This window comes from Procambarus clarkii, chromosome 31 (assembly GCF_040958095.1).
Source record: "Procambarus clarkii isolate CNS0578487 chromosome 31, FALCON_Pclarkii_2.0, whole genome shotgun sequence".
Lineage (NCBI taxonomy): Eukaryota > Metazoa > Arthropoda > Malacostraca > Decapoda > Cambaridae > Procambarus > Procambarus clarkii.
Genome location: NC_091180.1, coordinates 27,312,484 through 27,335,773, shown reverse-complemented (window position 1 = coordinate 27,335,773; position 23,290 = coordinate 27,312,484). Strand labels below are relative to the sequence as shown.

The 23,290-nt window shown below is 42.5% G+C and overlaps 1 protein-coding gene across 5 annotated transcripts in view; it reads left to right on the top strand.

The window, feature by feature from the left end:
- The window catches only part of LOC123758917 (cell adhesion molecule Dscam2), a 355,224-nt gene that overhangs the window by 307,216 nt on the left and 24,718 nt on the right, over positions 1-23,290 (top strand). For 4 of the 5 annotated variants that reach the window (XM_069334603.1, XM_069334604.1, XM_069334605.1 and 1 more), the window contains exons 12-17: positions 2,740-2,850; positions 3,782-3,943; positions 4,726-5,013; positions 11,269-11,388; positions 13,439-13,621; positions 17,686-17,827. In XM_069334603.1, coding sequence (XP_069190704.1) covers positions 2,740-2,850; positions 3,782-3,943; positions 4,726-5,013; positions 11,269-11,388; positions 13,439-13,621; positions 17,686-17,827 — 1,006 coding nt within the window. Of the gene's footprint in view, positions 1-2,739; positions 2,851-3,781; positions 3,944-4,312; positions 4,598-4,725; positions 5,014-11,268; positions 11,389-13,438; positions 13,622-17,685; positions 17,828-23,290 lie in introns of all 5 variants that reach the window. The other variant, XM_069334602.1, reaches the window with a different exon arrangement.

Below are 23,290 nucleotides of genomic sequence, written 5' to 3'. Positions count from 1 at the left end.
AATCTCGATCTCATTTTTTTTAGCATGTTCAGGTATTTCGCCATAAGAAGGGTTACATAGTGTGTTAAGAGCTAACTACGTGATGCTAAATAATGCCTATCTCCCAGGATGGTTAGTCGTACCATGTGATCAATAGCCTGTATTAATAGCTTCATAGTGCAGCCGAAAGTTAGCAAGAATTTTTTTTTTTTTTTTTTTTATTAAGTTATGAGGTACATCTGCATTAGTGCAGCTACCCTAGACTATATGAAGTGGAGTACAGTGTGTCAAAAAAAGCTAACTAGGTGATGCTATAAAATCCCCATCACACAGGATGGTTAGTCATACAGAGGCATGTGATAAGCGGTCTGCACTGGCAGACTCCGGATGCATTTTGAGGATATCAACAACACAAGATTGAATAAGGTAGCAGTGGTAATACAAGTCCCCATCTCGCAGGATAACGCGAATATTTTTTCGCAAGTCTACGGTCCCGACCCGCCCCGTTTCACTACCTCGCTTCATGCATATAATTCGCTGTAACGTTTAAACTATACTACAAGAGACTACAATTGGTCACGCTTTTCTGTTCTTATGCGTAGCAGAGATTTCTTGGTATAATATATGTTTTGTCTAAAGTCACACTGTAATAAGATTATTACTATTTTAGCATAACTATTATGAGTTGGGTACTTTTTGAGTATTAAATTTAAATAATATTTTAAAATATTAACATATAAGATTTGATATTTTGCCTATTGTATAACTGAGAATTCTCTGGAGTTATTCGTAAAAAATCGAATAATTATCCCAAAGTTTATCTGACTAACAAATGATGACTAACATCTGACTAACGAATCAGATGACTAAGTTCGTCTGATTTAACAAAAATCCTTAATTTTGTTTCATTTAACCGTTGTTTGTGGCATTGTGGCCACCGCATAAAACAAAAATTTGGCTTTGAATAATATATTTGTTCCATAATATTAGCATTGTTAAAAGTTGCCTTCCATATTACATAAATAAATACATTTTTGTTCTGCCATACACCCAACTTAATTTATGTTTGTGAAAACGTGCACAGGCGAGATTTGTTTTCAGAATATGAATAGCAAATCCGTTTTTTCTGATTATTAATCCCTTTAAAAACATTATTGTATATTCCTTCTATAATATATATCATAGCAACATTATATAATTACTTTCAGGGCACTGGTATTGTTTAGTACTTCCTTATAATATATGGAAGATAAGCAGATTATTTTATTATCTCTTAAGTATATCTTATCAAATTTGTTGCATACAAAAATGTCGGGTTATCACTATTTAATTTGTTGCATAAGCACTCATGCAATACATAGCGAGCAGAGCAGTGCCATAGCGTCCAGAGTAGGGGCCACATAGCGGCCAGAGCAGGGCCACATAGCGGCCAGAGCAGGGGCCACATAGCGGCCAGAGCAGGGCCACATAGCGGCCAGAGCAGGGGCCACATAGCGGCCAGAGCAGGGCCACATAGCGGCCAGAGCAGGGCCACATAGCGGCCAGAGCAGTGCCATAGCGGCCAGAGCAGGGGCCACATAGCGGCCAGAGCAGGGCCACATAGCGGCCAGAGCAGGGGCCACATAGCGACCAGAGCAGTGCCACATAGCGGCCAGAGCAGGGGCCACATAGCGGCCAGAGCAGGGGCCACATAGCGGCCAGAGCAGGGGCCACATAGCGGCCAGAGCAGGGCCACATAGCGGCCAGAGCAGTGCCACATAGCGGCCAGAGCAGGGGCCACATAGCGGCCTGAGCAGGGGCCACATAGCGGCCAGAGCAGGGCCACATAGCGGCCAGAGCAGGGGCCACATAGCGGCCAGAGCAGTGCCACATAGCGGCCAGAGCAGGGGCCACATAGCGGCCAGAGCAGGGGCCACATAGCGGCCAGAGCAGGGGCCACATAGCGGCCAGAGCAGGGGCCACATAGCGGCCAGAGCAGGGCCACATAGCGGCCAGAGCAGGGGCCACATAGCGGCCAGAGCAGGGGCCACATAGCGGCCAGAGCAGGGGCCACATAGCGGCCAGAGCAGGGGCCACATAGCGGCCAGAGCAGGGGCCACATAGCGGCCAGAGCAGGGGCCACATAGCGGCCAGAGCAGGGGCCACATAGCGGCCAGAGCAGGGGCCACATAGCGGCCAGAGCAGGGCCACATAGCGGCCAGAGCAGGGCCACATAGCGGCCAGAGCAGGGGCCACATAGCGGCCAGAGCAGGGCCACATAGCGGCCAGAGCAGGGGCCACATAGCGGCCAGAGCAGGGGCCACATAGCGGCCAGAGCAGGGGCCACATAGCGGCCAGAGCAGGGGCCACATAACGGCCAGAGCAGGGGCCACATAGCGGCCAGAGCAGGGGCCACATAGCGGCCAGAGCAGTGCCACATAGCGGCCAGAGCAGGGGCCACATAGCGGCCAGAGCAGGGCCACATAGCGGCCAGAGCAGGGGCCACATAGCGGCCAGAGCAGTGCCACATAGCGGCCAGAGCAGGGGCCACATAGCGGCCAGAGCAGGGGCCACATAGTGGCCAGAGCAGGGGCCACATAGCGGCCAGAGCAGGGGCCACATAGCGGCCAGAGCAGGGGCCACATAGCGGGCAGAGCAGCGCCACATAGCGGCCAGAGCAGGGCCACATAGTGGCCAGAGCTGTGCCACATAGCGGGCAGAGCAGGGGCCACATAGCAGTAGCAACATGACTCTCCACCTACATCCCCACCCATCCAACAGGACCGGCGTATGTCCGGCCTATGTCAGTAGTGACGGCGGTGGCCGGGGAACACCTCCTTATATCCTGTCCGGCGGCCGGATACCCGCTCGCCCAGATCACCTGGTCCCGAGGTCAGTCGCCTTATACTGCATTTGGTTGTGGGATCTGTCGGTATATATGTGACTGTGTGAGCTGTCGGTATATCTGTGACTGTGTGAGCTGTCGGTATATCTGTGACTGTGTGAGCTGTCGGTATATATGTGACTGTGTGAACTGTCGGTATATATGTGACTGTGTGATTTGTCGGTATATGTAATTGTCTGTGGTGTTGATATATGTGGCTGTGTGAGGTAAGTATATATATATATATATATGACCTAGTGCGGTGTTTATATAATCAAATAATCCATGATTATTCTTCATTAACTTATTAAAATATTACTTATATGCAGATTTATAACTTCAACGAATACTATGCAAAAAAAAGAATGACTTTTACAAAAAAGTTATAATATTTTTATAAGCGGCAATTACAAAAAGCTATTTTCTCTCTTAATTGAATAAAATCAACATGCTTTGAGTCCTTAACGGGTGTTATATGCTCAACTATAATATATATATAATATACGTGCCCTGATACATGACAGTTTGATACATAGACACATATGAATTACATACACACGTCACGGTAAAGATTGTTTCTCACACTGAGGCAGTATTTTCCTCTGGGTTAATGTTTCTCACTATGAGGCAATATTTCTTCTCCAGACTAATGTTTCTCACTCTGATACAATATTTCTCCAGGTTAATGTTTCTCACTCTGATACAATATTTCTCCAGGTTAATGTTTCTCACTCATGCAATATTTCTCCTCCAGGTTAATGTTTCTCACTCTGATACAATATTTCTCCAGGTTAATGTTTCTCACTCATGCAATATTTCTCCTCCAGGTTAATGTTTCTCACTCTGATACAATATTTCTCCAGGTTAATGTTTCTCACTCATCCAATATTTGTCCTCCGGGCTAATGTTTCTCACTCTGATACAACTTTTCCGCTGCAGAGGGTCGAACCCTGCCGGTAACAGCGCGACAGAACGTGTTCGAAAACGGTACTCTGGTGGTGAGAGATGTGCAGAAGTCTGCTGACGGCGGGTCTTACAGCTGCACCGCCCATGACAAGCAGGGCAGAACCCACTCTGCTACTGCCTCTGTGCAGGTCCTTGGTGAGTGCCTAGGTCCTCCGACGGCAGACTTCAGGTCTGGGCGGAGGGCGCTCCTGTAGGAGGTGGAGGAGGAGGTGGTAGGATGATTAAGGGAGCCCCATGAAGGGGGTAGTTTAGTAGTTCAATGCGACCTAGAGTTGTTTTTTTTTACATTGCATCATAGTAACTTGTTATCTTGAACTGAATGAATATAGTCTTTGAGGGAACTGATAACATCTTGTGAGGGATTATGTTTGGTAGTTGTTTTTTAGTGGTGTGAATCGTACTGTGTGTGTGTGAGAGAGAGAGAGAGAGAGAGAGAGAGAGAGAGAGAGAGTAACACACTCGAGGAGTGTCAGTGGCAGGACCCACATAGTACCATTACCACAGTGCCTCCCAAGCTGAGTTCCTTCGACATGCGTCGCGACCTGGCACTGGGTGAACGGGTGTCGGTCCAGTGTACCGTCAACGGCGGTGACACGCCCCTGCAGATCCGCTGGACCAAAGATGGCGTCCCGGCAGACAGCATCGCCGGGACGCAGGTGCGGCCGCTGGACCAATACTCCACCATCCTCACTATCAACCACCTCACGCCCCTACACACCGGCAACTACACCTGCACCGCCGCCAACGACGCCGCCACCGTCCACCACACCGCCTCGCTCAACGTCAATGGTAACTGTCACGTGTTTATTCTCTTAGTCTGGTTCTCTTACGTTATCTCTCACGTTCTCTCCCCCCTCTGGCCGCTGTGATGACGCTGGTTCTCTCCCCGATGCTCTGGTTCTCCTCGACGTCTCTAGTTCCCCCTACCATCAATCCCTTTAGCTTCGGAGAGGCGAGTGAGGGCGAGCGCGTACAGGTGATCTGCACGGTGAGGCGCGGAGACTCGCCTCTCACTCTCACCTGGCTCAAAGATGGCGTGCCATTAGCCCAGGATCCACCCACTGGCCTCACACTGCGTCCTCTGGACCAGTACTCCAGCGCCCTGCTGCTGGAGCACGCCCACGCCCACCACAGTGGCAACTATACCTGCCAGGCCGCCAACGCCGCCCGCAGCGCCTCTCAGTCGGCAACACTCGTCATTAAAGGTAAGTCCAAGACAACACCTCGCAACACAATCCTACTCTACAGCGCTCATATTGGCTTCAATAGCTCACACTAACATCAGTTATACGTAATATTCACCCTTTTAGTAACTAGGCTCATTGCTAGCTCAACTAGATACATATATTACACAGCATGAATTAATTATTCGCATAACTTATATTACAGTTTGCAAGAAAACATGTGAGCATCTACGAGATGCTCGAATTAAATCTTAAAATTGGAACGAATCTTTAATCATTAAATCTCATATACATTTTATGCAAATAAGTAAAACACTAGAACCAAAAATATACATTTTTTGAAGGCTTCCATTGTCAGGCAATTTGAGGTTCCAATGTATTCTCTGTAGGTTCCAATGTCTTGGTCTTTTGAATAACGATAAAATATTAACAAACTCTTATCTGCTTTATGGAGATTCAGATACATTTGATGTTTTTTTAAGTTCGTTTGTCATGGAATTGTCTCACACTACCAGACACAAAGACACACACTACCAGACACAAAGACACACACTACCAGACACACAGACACACACGACCAGACACACCCACACACACACAACCACTCCCACACACACAACCAGACAACAACCAATACTGACAGAATGTATTATTCATAATTGTAATGGCATTTTGTAATGCTGTGTTGCACACTATCATTCTCAAGACTATATATATATATATATATATATATATATATATATATATATATATATATATATATATATATATATATATATATGTATATGTATATATATATATATATATATATATATATATATATATATATATATATATATGTATATGTATATATATATATATATATATATATATATATATATATATATATATATATATATATATATACACACATATATATATATATATATATATATATATATATATATATATATATTTTTTTTTAACCTATACATATATAATGTGTGTGTGTGTGTTTGTGTGTGTGTGTGTGTATGAACACATAGATTAATACACATAAGAATAATAGAAGCCAAGCATATATATACACGCTAACTCAGATATCAAGCGAGAGTACTGAGAGAATACACATGTTTACGCAGTCATGACTCCAATAGGAACTATGTCCATCACCTGATCAAACAACCATTATTACCCCTCACCATATTTTTCAAACCAGTTTCATTCATTTCCACTAGAACTATATATATATATATATATGTTACTTTCTACATTTTTTACTTTTTTTACCATGATTCATCATCTTCTTGATTTGATTTTTGAAAGGCGTACTGGAGCCTCCAATTTTTTTTTTAATCCACAAGTGACAAAAAAAATTATCTAATTTTGAAAGTCAGATTTTTGAGACGGAGAGGCGTCACCATGACAGGTAATATTTCAGTTTGTTTAACCCCTACTTTATTACCACCATTTTTATTGCATGTTTTTTTTAAAAGCATGTTTTGAATGTATTTTTATTAAACCAAATAATACTAATATTTTGACCTTTTTATATTCTCTCATTAAAATTTTATATTTCTTGATTGATCATTTCGCATCATAGCCTGACATAGAAGTTTGTACATATTATATATATATATATATATATATATATATATATATATATATATATATATATATATATATATATGTATATATATATATATATATATATATATATATATATATATATATAATATATATATATATATTCTCGTAGCCTGAATTGTGAGTTTACCTCTGCGCCTAGGCCGCCTCCCCCCCCCTCTCCCCTCATACGTAGAGTCTCAGGGTTTCCATCGTCACAAGTATACCGTCACTAGTTTACCGTCAAAAGCATACACGCACTCTACTGTCCCACTTATCGACGGGGAGATGCATGGTACTGTCAGCCAATCTAAGAGTTTACTGAATTCAAATTAGTTAGCGAATTGGGACAAAAATTATGGTGTGACAAATATAGTTTGCTTATAGTTAGCGACGGGAAATACATGGAATTACCATAATATATAGAGTTTATTGGGTGATATATTAATCCGTGATTAATGGTATTACCAGTAGATTTTATTGGACTATATTTTAATAACTAAATGGGTTATGATTTAATATGTGATTAATGGTATTACTAGTAAATGTTCGTTGGATTATGCTTTATTGATCAGTCATTTAGGTTAAGGGGGTTATAAAGGGCAGGTAATTGCCCATTAAGAGGCATCGAAAAGGTTTATGACAATTTAATTAAGGGGAGATAATCAAGTATATAGATATTAGTGCGTATATCTGGGAGAAGATTATTAGCCATACACAAATATATTTCAGTATATCTTTTGATTTATAAACAATATATGACATGATTCTTGGGATCACTAGTTAAAAGAATATTTCTACATGAGCAGGAAAAGTAAATATGTGCTTTGTCATATATCGGTATGTGCTAATGGTAGGAGAAAATTATTTATTATAAATGAATAAAAGCAGGAAGTTTTACATTGAATTTTAATTTTAGTATTATGAAAGAAAACGGGTGAATGTCTGTACGTATGACTGACTTAATCAGGAACTTTATCCGATCCTGATCGTTATCCTATCTCGTTATCTTATCTCGTTGTCCTATCTCGTTGTCCTGGCCCCCAATATACAGCCCACATCTAGGACATGCATTGGTACTCCCAAACTACTGTAGCACAGAGAGAGAGAGAGAGAGAGAGAGAGAGAGAGAGAGAGAGAGAGAGAGAGAGAGAGAGAGAGAGAGAGAGAGACAGAGAGAGAGAGAGAGAGAGAGAGAGAGAGGCAGAGAGAGACTGAGAGAGAGACAAGGCAATTGAGGTGGAAGCTGCTTGACGTCGCCTGAGACAGATATTCCCGATGTGATGCCCAGGAAGGGATGCTAGAGTGAGTCTGGAGATTAAACCGTGACGGTGGTGTCTGGAGACAGACCCGGGGGGGCAGGGGGGAGATGATGATGATGATGATGATATTATTCACCAGCTGACACACTCTCCACGACCCCCTCACAATCACGCACCATTACCGAGATCACATGCTCGGCCCCGACGGGCGATAGGCCACAACGTCTCTCGACAGCTTGGGGCTTAATTAATCCTGAATAAAATATTGGAAATTTGAAGTTAGTGTGTGAGGGGTGACAGTCCCTGACAGTGGTAATGTATTGATAGCTTCTGTCCGCCTGGGGGAATATTGCTTCTGTCCGCCTGTCCGTTTCTGTCCACGTAGGGAATATTACTTCTGTCCGCCTGGGGAAGATCGATGCTGTCCGCCGTACCTACCTCCGTCAGTTACCATTAAAATGTCCCACTTAAAATCTCATCAAATATTCAAACTACAGATTTACCGTTTTTACTGAAAAAGCTAAAATCGGCCTACAAGTTCAGATGATTATAATAGAAATCAATAAATTAAAAAAAAAATGAAACTAACTCTGAATTTTTTATAGTCATCAATGTGATTCCGCAACTTATCTCAGAATGTACGAATCATTTTCCAAACTGCATCGCTGATATCCGTATACATTTGTAATTCTCGGATAGAATGACAAGTATCACGGGACGCTGCGAGCGTGAGAGAACGTGGACGTAGTGAGAGCTGAGAGTGACAAGAGCGGGAATGTCAGAGGTGTGTGTGGATCTGTCAGGTGTGGACGAGGGGAGGAAGAAGACATGGTCCGGGTCTTCCTTCATTTAAGGAGAGAGGGGAAAGATAGTAAGCAGAGGGGGGGAGGGCGAGGAAAGGTGGTAGGCAGAGGGGGAAAGTAACGCACCAGATACGAATGCTTGTGAAGCTGTAGTATCTTGAGATCTATCTTGAGGTTATCTTGAGAATATTTCGGGGCTTTTAGTGTCCCCGCGGCCCGGTCCTCGACCAGGCCTCTTCGACCAGTAGGACGAAGATGGGTAAGGATGGGTAGGGCGAAGGTAGGGAGAGGAGGAGGAGGAGTAGGAGAAGGGTGACGTAGACGTAGGGTAGGGAGAGTGTCGGTAGCAGTGGCACAGCTCGCAATAGTGCCAGTGGCAGTGACACTGGCACTACCACCATCACCTCAGACCCGCACACTCCACAGACACATATAAAACAATGATTTGCGCATGAGAGAAGTAGAAAAGTGGAGAGAAGGAGGAATGCTAAACAAAGCAGGAAGGAGAGTAGGGTACGAGAGAAGGGTACCTTCTTAAGGGTGACTTAAGAAGCTGAGGGATCTGTCTTGAGCAGCGCTGGAAACCCGGGCGTAGAGAGCATTTGATAAACCATCCTCAGGCGAGGTCCGGAATTCTTGTTCTCTGGGCTATGTAATCACAGAGTTCTGTGCTTCACTAATACCGAGCACAGAACGCGTCCGTCCGGCTGCATGATCACCTCACTATGATGCAGAACGCATTCACTGATTGGCTGAATTATAATCTCATGCATTTCAGAGGAACCCGCTGATTGGTTGACATTCAGGCATATCGCAGGGACCAGCTAACTGGCTGAAGGATATACTAAGGCATATGAAAGGTCCTCATTGATTAGCTGAAATTCAGGCATATCAGAGAAACCCGCTGATTGGTTGAATAATAAACTCAGGCATATCAAAGGAATCCGCTGATTGGTTGAGGAATCAAGTCTGCCGGATTAACTGTCCTGTTTACCGACAGAGGTGAAGGACCTGTATGACCTGTATGACCTGGCCTGTAACAAGTGTTCCGCTCCGAGCCTAACTACCCTAAACACCCCCTGGTCGTAGCGCATCTCTTTAACCTTAAATTACTAATTACAGTCTTAGGTAAAGGTTTATCTTGTACATGTTAGCTTGTCTGAACACTGGCGGCCGCATTCACAGTAAAGCTGAACCTCTTTTAATAACACAATACCAATCACATATCGCACGGGAGAGGACTACACACTCATGATAATGGGAGTATGTTCTCGCCCCACTTTGGGTGGGTGTTGGGTGTATGTCCTGGCCCCACTTTGGGTGGGTGTTGGGTGTATGTCCTGGCCCCACTTTGGGTGGTGTTGGGTGTATGTCCTGGCCCCACTTTGGGTGGTGTTGGGTGTATGTCCTGGCCCCACTTTGGGTGGTGTTGGGTGTATGTCCTGGCCCCACTTTGGGTGGTGTTGGGTGTATGTCCTGGCCCCACTTTGGGTGGTGTTGGGTGTATGTCCTGGCCCCACTTTGGGTGGGTGTTGGGTGTATGTCCTGCGCCCACTCTGGGTGGGTGTTGGGTGTATATCCTCACCCCACTTTGGGTGGGTGTTGAGTGTATCAGGACTAAGGGGAACATGGCTGGTGTGAGTACGGTCCTTAGCTTCCATACTGTTAGCTTGTTCATTCCTCTTAGTTCCAAGACTGTCAGCTTGTGATATGCCAGCCACGAGGAAACCTTTTTTCCTTTCTCCCGTTGGTGCTTGATCTCCAGATGATCTATGACATTCTAGTTTGTATCTCTGCCACACGTGTTATCTTGAGTGTATCTTGGCCTGAGAAAGCTTAGAATTTCCAGTAGATATCGGCACACTTACCCCACTCTTACCCATCATTTACATGTCACCTCTTGTGTCAGCAGTCTTATCTTCTCTCTTATAATGAATAATAGTACTGTACTTTTTAACCCTGTTAGAATGATCAATATTTTTCTTTAGTAACTCTTATGAGCTTTAAAACAAGAAATATCAACATTTCTATTAACTCAACAGAACCCTTTTTGTCTTGTCTTTGTTATAAACAAAGCATATCATAATTTTATATAGTGTATACACTTGTAATTTTTATATTACTGTATTGAACTACCTATATTTTAAGCTATGTTCTTTGCATAGTAAGTACAATATGTACTTATGCATTTTGCCTTGCATAAACAACTTTCTTGCAAGTGTGTGTGTGTGTATGTATATATATATATATATATATATATATATATATATATATATATATATATATATATATATATATATATAATATCAAGTATTAATAACCACTTGCTGCCTTGATATTTACCCATATTTTGTAAGCATAAAATGCATTAGCGTTTTTGTGTAACTGTTTATAAATATGCTCAAAATGTATCCATAATTTTACACAGATTTTTCAGACAGTATGTAATAGTCATTTTTGTCTAACATTTGTTGCATATTAAAGTCAAATATATCCTAATATTCTATGAAGGAAGTAAGTGTAGTTCACGTCACTGTCAGAGAAGGCATTCATGTCTCCTTCCGGAGGGTCGACTCTTCTTGACGGGTATTTGACTCCTCCTACAGTGCCGCCGTCGTGGCTAGAGGCCCCCAGGGACACCTCTGTCACCCTTGGAGGCGCCGTGGTCGTCCCCTGCCACGCCCAGGGCTTCCCCACTCCCAAGGTGACCTGGAGGAGAACCAGAGGTAAGATGGGAAGGGGAAGGTGGAAAGGGGGAAATGGGAGGGAGGGAGGTTTGGCCCCTCTGGAGTGGTGAGAGAGAGAGAGAGAGAAGGACTCAGCAATATTGTTCAAGAAGACAATGGGATAGAAAAAGAGCCACAGGGATAGATTGGTGCCCAGTAATAAAGTGATGGTTAGAGCGTGAAACAAAGGGATAGAGACGGGTAGAGGGATAGGTCACAGGGATAGAAATGGAGAAATGGTTAGAGAGAGGGTGGCAGGGATTGTGGCTGTTAGAGAGAGGACTCAGGGATAGGGATGGTCAGGCAATCATCACCTTTCCGTCTTAAACATCCCGTCGCTTGTGAAGCTTGCACCTGATATATTATCTCAATCATTACTGAACAAGCATTCAGACTGGCAGAGGTCTATTAAACAGAAACATTAACTTGATATTAAGTAGGGAATATTATATTTATTATTTATTCTTAACTTTACATCTTAGTGTTTTTCTTACCTTTGACTTATTCTTACCGTTTTCTTTCTATTACTTGCTTCTCAATTTCTTGTTTTATTTTGTTTATCTCTTCCACTCTGTTTCCATTACACGACTTGGTAATGGTCCTCGACGGACCGAAACGTCGTCGTCTCCTCATCTTCTGATGTGTGGTTTGGTCATCATATCTTCAGTCACGTTATTGTGACTCATCGTCTGTATATTATTAGAGAAGCTGAATTGCTTATACTGTGTGTTAATATTCCTAGACATTATTAATACTGTGTCAATATTAATGTTGGGAAATGTTAGATTTTATGTAAATATTTCTTGATGGGGAGCTGGTCGACTTTCCAATGTCCATATTTGTATTTTCTTTGATCTCTATGTCACTTTCTCCGGCCGTCTCGCCATTTCTCCTTCTTTCTTTTTTGCACCTCCTCCTTGTCTCATTCCCTTCTTTCTTGTCCATCTAGTTGTTCACACTTTCTCCTCAGCTTCTCTCCTCAGCCACCCTTCTCACTACCTCATGTCTTCCTCTCCCTTTCTTCACTTTTCCTTCCTTCATCTATCCTCTACCCTCTATTCTTTCCCTGACCCCTGCTCTCTCTCTCTCGTTCCTATTTCCTCCTTGCTTCCCTCCCTTGTTTGTTCCATTACTCCCTCTCTTTCTTCTCCCTCCCTCCTTCTCTCCATCTTGAATCCGTCACTCCCTCCTTTCCACTGCTTCTCTCCCCTCTTCCTCCTACTCTACCTTTTGCAAACTAATAATTTTCTAATAATTCTTACCAGTTTTTTCCAACAATTATTATCGATACTGATATTTGAATTCTAAGAGAAAAATGTAATTTTAATGGCTGATTTTTATTAACAAAACACAATTATGCAATTTACACTCTTCCTCCCCAATGAATTTTTTCGGGAGGTATTACCTTTGTTAATCTTGTGTGTCAGAGTTCACCTTTTTAACGTTAATTACAAAGGAATATATTGTGACATTAAGGACACGGGAGTGGTCCTTAAAAATGGGGGATTTTAACCCAGTTATGACAAGGGGAGTTAAAGATCTTTCTTATACTTTAACTAATGGATGTATTTTTATATTAATCCGTTGCATTTTGTCATTGCAAAGGAAACAATGAGGTGATACAATATTTTTTTCCATAATTATCACATTTGACTTGTATTATTTTTATTATTATTTTTATTTTTATTTTTATTACACAGAGAGGAATCACACTGATGAGTCAATGATAAAATTATTTTTCTCATTTTTTATTATTATTATTATTATTATTTATTATTATAAGTATTTAAATGTTCTTCCATATCACTCAAAGTATTGTTATAAGTATTTTTATCGTTATCAATAATAATATTAATAATAATATTGGTGGTTGTAGTCAGTCTTGTGCTTGTAGTTCCATTACAACCACTGTAATATACAATAGCAGAAAATACATTAAAAATATATAAATACAAAAATAAAATAATATAAAATACAAAATAGCAACCACACCATAAAGAGCAGTTAACACAGTAACTATTGGCTGCTACAATAGGGGGTTATCTTTCAGAGGAGCAGCCCGGCCAGTACAGCCCTATCTTAGGGGGCGGGCTTGGCCTGGGCGTGGGCGTAGCCAACAACGGCAGCCTGGTGGTGGTGGGCGCGCGGGCGGAGGACGAGGGCCAGTATCTGTGTGAAGCTTCGAATGGTGTGGGCGGCGGTCTGTCGGCCCTGGTCAAGCTCACTGTTAATGGTGAGTGTGTGTATGTATATATATATATATATATATATATATATTTATATATATATATATATATATATATATATATATATATATATATTATACAGCTATTACATTTTTTAGATTTTGAATAGAATTGCATTTTTTGTGATTGGTTGCATTAATTACCCGGTGGGAGCTTTGGCGAGTTCCAATGTTTTTATTTCATAAAATTTGCATATATTTCCTGCTCCCGTTCGGTGCTTTTTGTGTCATATTTGTAATGTTATTATGTGATGGTCGCTGTGGCAAAGTATATTATATTCACATATCAGTATATTATGTTCCCAAGTAAGTATATTACATTCAAATGTTAAATATATTCAGCAAACGTTATTATCTCTGTCCTGTATTAAGCAACCCGTCCTCTCTATTAATGCATCTCATTGTGTACGGTATAGTCCCCCCAACATACAAATTAGAAACAACTATGAACAGCAGCATTTCACAAGTATCCACGTTTTCTATGCATTGGTAGGTTGGGTTAGGTAGGTGGGCTGGGGTTCGTGTGGGTGTCTGGTTAGGTTAGGACTCTGTATTTTATACGTTGTGGATAATCAATGGAACATTATAACACAACTGAGAGTCGTCTACATCTGGCCATGAGAGCCTCCACCAGGCTCAGGTGTGTGTGTGTGTGTGTGTGTAATTACCTAAGTGTAGTTACCTTAGTGTAGTTACAGGATGAGAGCTACGCTCGTGGTGTCCCGTCTTCCCAGCACTCTTTGTCATATAACGCTTTGAAACTACTGACGGTCTTGGCCTCCACCACCTTCTCACCTAACTTGTTCCAACCGTCTACCAGTCTGTTTGCAAAAGTGAATTTTCTTATATTTCTATGGCATCTGTGTTTAGCTAGTTTAAATCTATGACTGTGTGTGTGTGTGTGTGTGTGCGTGTGTACTCACCTAGTTGTACTCACCTAGTTGTGTTTGCGGGGGTTGAGCTCTGGCTCTTTGGTCCCGCCTCTCAACCGTCAATCAACAGGTGTACAGATTCCTGAGCCTATCGGGCTCTGTCATATCTACACTTGAAACTGTGTATGGAGTGAGCCTCCACCACATCACCCCCTAATGCATTCCATTTGTCAACCACTCTGACACTAAAAAAGTTCTTTCTAATATCTCTGTGGCTCATTTGGGCACTCAGTTTCCACCTGTGTCCCCTTGTGCGTGTTCCCCTTGTGTTAAATAGACTGTCTTTATCTACCCTATCAATCCCCTTCAGAATCTTGAATGTGGTGATCATGTCCCCCCTAACTCTTCTGTCTTCCAGCGAAGTGAGGTTTAATTCCCGTAGTCTCTCCTCGTAGCTCATACCTCTCAGCTCGGGTACTAGTCTGGTGGCAAACCTTTGAACCTTTTCCAGTTTAGTCTTATCCTTGACTAGATATGGACTCCATGCTGGGGCTGCATACTCCAGGATTGGCCTGACATATGTGGTATACAAAGTTCTGAATGATTCTTTACACAAGTTTCTGAATGCCGTTCGTATGTTGGCCAGCCTGGCATATGCCGCTGATGTTATCCGCTTGATATGTGCTGCAGGAGACAGGTCTGGCGTGATATCAACCCCCAAGTCTTTTTCCTTCTCTGACTCCTGAAGAATTTCCTCTCCCAGATGATACCTTGTATCTGGCCTCCTGCTCCCTACACCTATCTTCATTACATTACATTTGGTTGGGTTAAACTCTAACAACCATTTGTTCGACCATTCCTTCAGCTTGTCTAGGTCTTCTTGAAGCCTCAAACAGTCCTCTTCTGTTTTAATCCTTCTCATAATTTTAGCATCGTCCGCAAACATTGAGAGAAATGAATCGATACCCTCCGGGAGATCATTTACATATATCAGAAACAAGATAGGACCGAGTACAGAGCCCTGTGGGACTCCACTGGTGACTTCACGCCAATCGGAGGTCTCACCCCTCACCGTAACTCTCTGCTTCCTATTGCTTAGATACTCCCTTATCCACTGGAGCACCTTACCAGCTACACCTGCCTGTCTCTCCAGCTTATGTACCAGCCTCTTATGCGGTACTGTGTCAAAGGCTTTCCGACAATCCAAGAAAATGCAGTCCGCCCAGCCCTCTCTTTCTTGCTTAATCTGTGTCACCTGATCGTAGAATTCTATCAAGCCTGTAAGGCAAGATTTACCCTCCCTGAATCCATGTTGGCGATTTGTCACGAAGTCCCTTCTCTCCAGTGTGTGTGTGTGTGTGTGTGTGTGTGTGTACATGTGACTAACGCCGTTATTGCGTGATACAGACTTGCAATAGTGTCTATGCGGTGACACCCAACTCACAACCTTTCATTTAGATAATACAGTTGAAGTCATCAGTCATTTAGGCAGCACTTAACATACATTATGTAAAGTTAACACATCATCTAGCCAGGAAACATTAATTATAGCGGCCTATACGTGGAGTGTCCTCCCAGACGGCTCTAAATTTATGCATGGCACAATTCTCTTGCATGTGCTGTATTTCCTTACTCTATTTGAAGTCAAATGTTGATATAATGCAAGAATTTTGGACATCTTTTGGATAGGGGCCTAACAGCTGAGTGGACAGCGCTCGATATTCGTATTCCTGAGATTCCGGGTTCGATCCCCAGTGGAGGCGGAAACAAATAGGCAGAGTTTCTTTCACCCTGATGCATCTGTTCACCTAGCAGTAAATAGGTACCTGGTAGTAAGACAGCTGCTACGGGCTGCTTCCTATGGATGTGTAACAAAAAGGAGGCCTGATCGAGGACCGGGCCGTGGGGACGTTAAGCCCCGAAATCATCTCAAGATAACCTCTCAAGCAGATCTCTTATCATCAACACTATAGGAATGTGGAGCATTTGATGCGACGTTAGCTAAGACCTCTGTTTAAACAGCTAAGTTGACACACAGTCTAGGATGTAATGTTCATGTGTGTACCAATCAACTGGTTTACAGATTCCAGTGTGTGTGTGTGTGTACTCACCTAGTTGTACTCACCTAGTTGTGCTTGCGGGGGTTGAGCTCTGGCTCTTTGGTCCCGCCTCTCAACTGTCAATCAACAGGTGTACAGGTTCCTGAGCCTATTGGGCTCTATCATATCTACACTTGAAACTGTGTATGGAGTCAGCCTCCACCACATCACTTCCTAATGCATTCCATTTGTCAACCACTCTGACACTAAAAAAGTTCTTTCTAATATCTCTGTGGCTCATTTGGGCACTCAGTTTCCACCTGTGTCCCCTAGTGCGTGTGCCCCTTGTGTTAAACAGCCTGTCTTTATCAACAGGCTGTTTAGCCTGTGTGTGTGTGTGTGTGTGTGTGTGTGTGTGTGTGTGTGTGTGTGTGTGTGTGTGTGTGTGTGTGTGTGTCACATAAAACAGTGAACGTCCCTGTGTTGATACATCAGGCAAGCCAAAATGTAGTGACCATGAACATACTCTTATTAAGCTCAGTATGTAACCAAATTGTCAAACCACGAGAAAAAAATATGACAATTAATCAATGTTTGGATATTATTCATAGTTTTTTTCTTTTATAAATAAATAATGTACTTTACAAATGTTTAAATTAAGTCAATTATATACTACAATACGATGTGAATAAAGTTATTAATTAACAAGTTCCCCAAAAAGACACATGGGAATGAAAGAGACATCGTTTGGGTCCTCCCTGGACCGTTGTCAAGTCAAGACTGTGAGAGGGAGGCTCTCAGACGTCTTCACTTGCATGTGTGTGAGTTATGTTATTGTTCAGCCACGTCATTGTGACTGATATCTGCCTTGATTGATGGCTGTCTTGATTGAGGTCTGCCTTGATTGATGGCTGTCTTGATTGATGGCTGTCTTGATTGAGGTCTGTCTTGATTGATGGCTGTCTTGATTGAGGTCTGCCTTGATTGATGGCTGTCTTGATTGAGGTCTGCCTTGATTGATGGCTGTCTTGATTGAGGTCTGCCTTGATTGAGGTCTGTCTTGATTGAGGTCTGTCTTGATTGAGGTCAGCCGTGATTGATGTCTGCCTTGATTGATGAGTTACTCTTGCCTTGTCTGCAGCGCCGCCCAGGTTCGACTCCGATCTCCAGCAGACAGTGACGGTGAGACGGGGGGCGCGGGCGTCACTCCTCTGTCACGCCCACGGTGACCCGCCCATCACGCTCATCTGGCAAGCCACCCACACCCACGCCCACGACCTCAGGTAACAGGCAAAAAAAAAAAAACATGACTTCACCCAACACATAAACCCAATGTAAACAAACAATCATAATTTTTCGACGCTAGCAAGAGCTCGGATGTCATTTTCAACACTTTCCAAAAAATCATGAGTCGTGTCCAATATTATTCGAACGCTTGTGTAATGTTCACAAAGTTACTTGTACCACTAAAATGCCCCATTGTTTAAATTACCGTCTAACCTGTCTCACGTTCCTCATCACTCGCTGGGCTGTTTCTTTCGCTAGCATGGCTTGTGTTACTCTTTTTCTATTGCTGTCACGTTCTGTCATAGTCACCGCAAGCATCCCGCGTTTTCTTTGCTCTTCTAATACGGACTTTGATAAATTGTTGTTTAGTGAATGTTGTCTTGACTGTATACACATACATACATACATACATACATGTATGTATGTATACATACATATATGTATGTATGCATACAGAAATAAGGGAAGTCAAAGTTGAAGCCCCCATAGGAATGAGTGACCACAGTGTACTGACCTTTGAGTACTTGGTGGAGGTAGGGATAACCTATCCAAGGATGGGAGTGGAGGGGAAAAGACTGAATTACCGAAGAGGAAAATATGACGAGATGAGGAACTTCCTAATGGGAATACCATGGGAAACAGAACTTAGAGACAAGAATGTGCAGGTCATGATGGATATTGTCACCCAAAAGTGCCAGGAAGCTGCAGACAGGTTTATCCCCGTCCAAAAGGAGAAAAACGAAAAACAACAGAAAAACCCATGGTTCAACCAGGAATGTAAGGTAGCGAAACAACTGAGTAAAAGAACATGGAGAAACTACAGAAATAACAGAACACCAGAGAGCAGGGAGAGGTACCAGAGGGCCAGAAATGAGTACATCAGAGTGAGGAGGGAAGCAGAGAGACAGTTTGAAAATGACATCGCGAGTAAAGCCAAGACCCAACCAAAGCTGCTCCACAGCCATATCAGGAGGAAAACAGCAGTGAAGGAACAAGTGATGAAGCTGCGGAAAGGGGAGAACAGATACACAGAGAATGACAAGGAGGTGTGTGAAGAACTCAACAAGAGATTCCAGGAGGTCTTCACAATAGAACAAGGAGAAGCCCCTGCACTAAATGAGGAGGCGGCAACCTTGGAAACCTTGGAGGAATTTGACCTCACCAGTGATGAGGTCAAAAGGTGTCTGCTGGAGCTAGATGTGACAAAGGCTGTTGGGCCTGATAGAATCTCACCATGGATACTAAAGGAAGGTGCAGAAGCACTAAGTGTGCCACTCTCTATGGTGTATAACAGGTCACTGGAAACAGGAGACTTACCAGAAAGTTGGAAGACAGCTAACGTGGTCCCAATATACAAAAAGGGTGACAGGCAAGAGGCACTGAATTACAGGCCAGTTTCCTTAACTTGTATACCATGCAAGGTGCTGGAGAAGATCGTGAGGAAAAGGCTCGTAGAGCATCTGGAGGGAAATAACTTTGTAACGCACCACCAACATGGGTTCAGAGATGGTAAATCGTGCCTCACAGGGTTAATAGAATTTTATGACCAGGCAACGAAAATTAGGCAGGAAAGAGAAGGGTGGGCCGACTGCATTTTCCTGGATTGCCAAAAAGCCTTCGACACAGTACCCCATAAAAGGCTGTTAAAAAAGTTGGAGCAACAGGCAGGAGTAAAAGGGAAGGTGCTCCAGTGGATAAGGGAGTACTTAAGCAACAGGAAACAGCGAGTAACGGTGAGGGGGAAGACATCAGAGTGGCGAGATGTCACCAGCGGAGTCCCACAGGGCTCAGTACTTGGACCCATCCTGTTTCTAATATATGTGAACGATCTTCCAGAGGGTATAGACTCATTCCTCTCGATGTTTGCTGATGATGCAAAAATTATGAGAAGAATCAAGACGGATGAAGATAGAGACTACAGGATGACCTGGATAAACTGGAGGAATGGTCTAGAAAATGGCTGCTGAAGTTCAACTCTGGAAAGTGTAAGGTGATGAAATTAGGCGAAGGGAGCAGGAGGCTGAACACAAGGTATCATCTGGGAGGGGAAATCCTGCAAGAATCAAATAGAGAGAAGGATCTGGGGGTTGATATCACACCGAACCTGTCCCCAGAGGCCCACATCAAAAGAATATCATCAGCGGCATATGCTAGACTGGCCAACATAAGAACTGCCTTCAGAAACTTGTGTAAGGAATCTTTCAGAACCCTGTATACCACTTATGTAAGACCAATCCTGGAGTATGCAGCTCCAGCCTGGAGTCCATACCTAGTTAAACACAAGACAAAGTTAGAGAAGATTCAGCGGTATGCCACCAGGCTCGTCCCGGAACTGAGAGGATTGAGCTACGAGGAAAGGCTAAAGGAGCTGAACCTCACATCCCTGGAAAACAGAAGAGTAAGGGGAGACATGATAACCACCTACAAAATTCTCAGGGGAATTGACAGGGTGGACAAAGACAAACTCTTCAGCACGGGTGGGACACGAACAAGGGGACACAGGTGGAAACTTAGTACCCAGATGAGCCACAGAGACGTTAGAAAGAATTTTTTCAGTGTCAGAGTAGTTAATAAATGGAATGCACTAGGAAGTGATGTGGTGGAGGCTGACTCCATACACAGTTTCAAATGTAGGTATGATAGAGCCCAGTAGGCTCAGGAATCTGTACACCAGTTGATTGACAGTTGAGAGGCGGGACCAAAGAGCCAAAGCTCAACCCCCGCAAGCACAATTAGGTGAGTACAATTAGGTGAGTACATACATACATACATACATACATACATACATACATACATACATACTCACTAAATATATATATATATATATATATATATATATATATATATATATATATATATATATATATATATGTATATATATATATATATATATATATATATATATATATATATATATATATATATATATATATATATATAATAATAAAGTATAAAGGTAGAGACTTGCTAGTACTAGAACATATATACACAAATCTTGACTCGTATATACATACTCTCATATGTATACATGGACACATCAACACATAATCCCTCATGTTCCTTTTTAACTCTAGAGAGAATACTGTCATGTGGAATTTAGAACGTTTCAAAGTCTGCTTTAGATAGACTATAAATGATTCAATAATTTTGAATTTGATTTTCTAACTTGACCAACGTTAAAGGTTGGGTCAACATTTTGTGCATTTCCCAGTTACTTTTGGATTTGATAATAGATTATAAATGACTCATAAGTATAATAATGAATCTTCAAAGTTATAAGAAATGGTAATTATCCCAGAACTTTTCTGGGTTTCTGTTTTCTAGAGATGGAGTTCAGTTAATGAAAGGAAAGTTAATGACCCGGTTGCATATTGGCTTCTGATTATAATCACATTATCTCTGCTATCTCTTTTATCTCTCTTCTCTCTCTCTCTCTCTCTCTCTCTCTCTCTCTCTCTCTCTCTCTCTCTCTCTCTCTCTCTCTCTCTCTCTCTCTCTCTCTCTCTCTCTCTCTCTCTCTCTCTTTCTCTCTGCTATTTGCTTGTACAATTTTCATTATTCTATTTTGCTCTCTCTCTCTCTCTCTCTCTCTCTCTCTCTCTCTCTCTCTCTCTCTCTCTCTCTCTCTCTCTCTCTCTCTCTCTCTCTCTCATATGCTGATGATGATGGAGCTATTGTAAGAAATAAGAAATAGCAGTATAGTTTAATTTCAAATTCATTATTAATTTGTCTCAAATGACAGACTTCACGTTGAAATACTTTTTTATATATTAATGAGAGAAAATTAAAATAGTTCGCTCCGAGTTCCCATGATAATGTCATTATTGTCGAAATTAAATTTAATACGTCCACATTTTTTTTTTTACTATTTTTTTCCTGTGCTTAAAAATATTTCAAAGTAATTACTTGCAGCATCCCCGGATGGAAAATTTGGTTTTATCTTTAGAAACTAGTCGGTTCAGTCTGTTCAATCTGTTCAGTTTGTTCAGTCTGTTCAGTTTGTTCAGTCTGTTCAGTTTTTTCAGTCTGTTCAGTTTGTTCAGTCTGTTCAGTTGTTCAGTTTGTTCAGTCTGTTCAGTCTGTTCAGTCTGTTCAGTTTGTTCAGTCTATTCAGTCTGTTCAGTTAGTTCAGTCTGTTGAGGTTGTAATCTCACTTAGTTCGTCGCATTTGTTTACGTAATGTAGCAATCTGTTTACAATGCGACTTATTAGTTTACAAATTAAATCACCGTCTGTTCAGTCTGAACAGTTCAGTCGGGAGCCGGTCGGCCGAGCGGACAGCACGCTGGACTTGTGATCCTGTGGTCCTGGGTTCGATCCCAGGCGCCGGCGAGAAACAATGGGCAGAGTTTCTTTCACCCTATGCCCCTGTTACCTAGCAGTAAATAGGAACCTGGGTGTTAGTCAGCTGTCACGGGCTGCTTCCTGGGGGTGGAGGCCTGGTCGAGGACCGGGCCGCGGGGACACTAAAAAAATCCCCGAAATCATCTCAAGATAACTTCAAGATAACCGTTGTTTTGACGCTTTATATGTATTGGCCTCGATAGGTTAGGTGGGTTGCTTGGGTTGGTACGTTTCTGGGTCAGGGGTTCATCAAGCCTTTTCCTTCGAAACCTGTACATCTTTTCTTTATCTTGACGGATTTATTGACATTTATTAGACACTTTAATGCATAAATGTCTGATGGCTACTCGCCTCTGGTAGGCAAAACTGGATTCTTTTTTTCTTATGGAGTGGAGTAATGAGAGAATAAACTTCATATTTACATGTGGCAAGATATCCTCCTGATTATAATTGTATCAGAGTTCTTGTATCTGTCTGTCTGTCTGTCTGTCTGTCTGTCTGTCTGTCTGTCTGTCTGTCTGTCTGTGTATGTGTATGTATACTTTTAATTGGCTGGCTGGGCCCCCGTCTCTCAACCTATTCCGACCTGTGTATACGTTTCCAAACTCTTTGGGCTCTGTTAAATCTCCTTTTGAAGCTGTGTATAGACTCTACCACCACGTCACTTCCCTACCTCATTCCCCTTTCATTACCATCTGGGCCACTTACACCAGTCTCTATAACATCTCTCTGTGTCGCATTTGTGTTAGTTATCCACTTTTCTCACCTTGCTTGTGTACCTGCTTTCCCAGGTGGTGCGTCCACACAGTATGTCTGGCAGGCACTCAGACAAGCAAGCAAGGAGAGGCTCAGGTCTGGTTAAACCAAACACAAATAGCAACTCACTTAGCGAATTGAGACAAGTTTTCAAACACACACACACACATCGTGGGTGTGTTTATTAGTGTTGGTCTGTGTTTTAAGGCAGGAGAAGAGTGAGTTGTGGGGTCTGATGGATTGCTGTCTTCTCTAACTGCTCTTAATTAGGTTAGTTTGGGTTAGGTTAGGTTAGGTTATTTTAAGATTAGGTTAGGGCAGTTAAGTTAGGCCAGACTAGGTTAGGAATGATTAGTTAA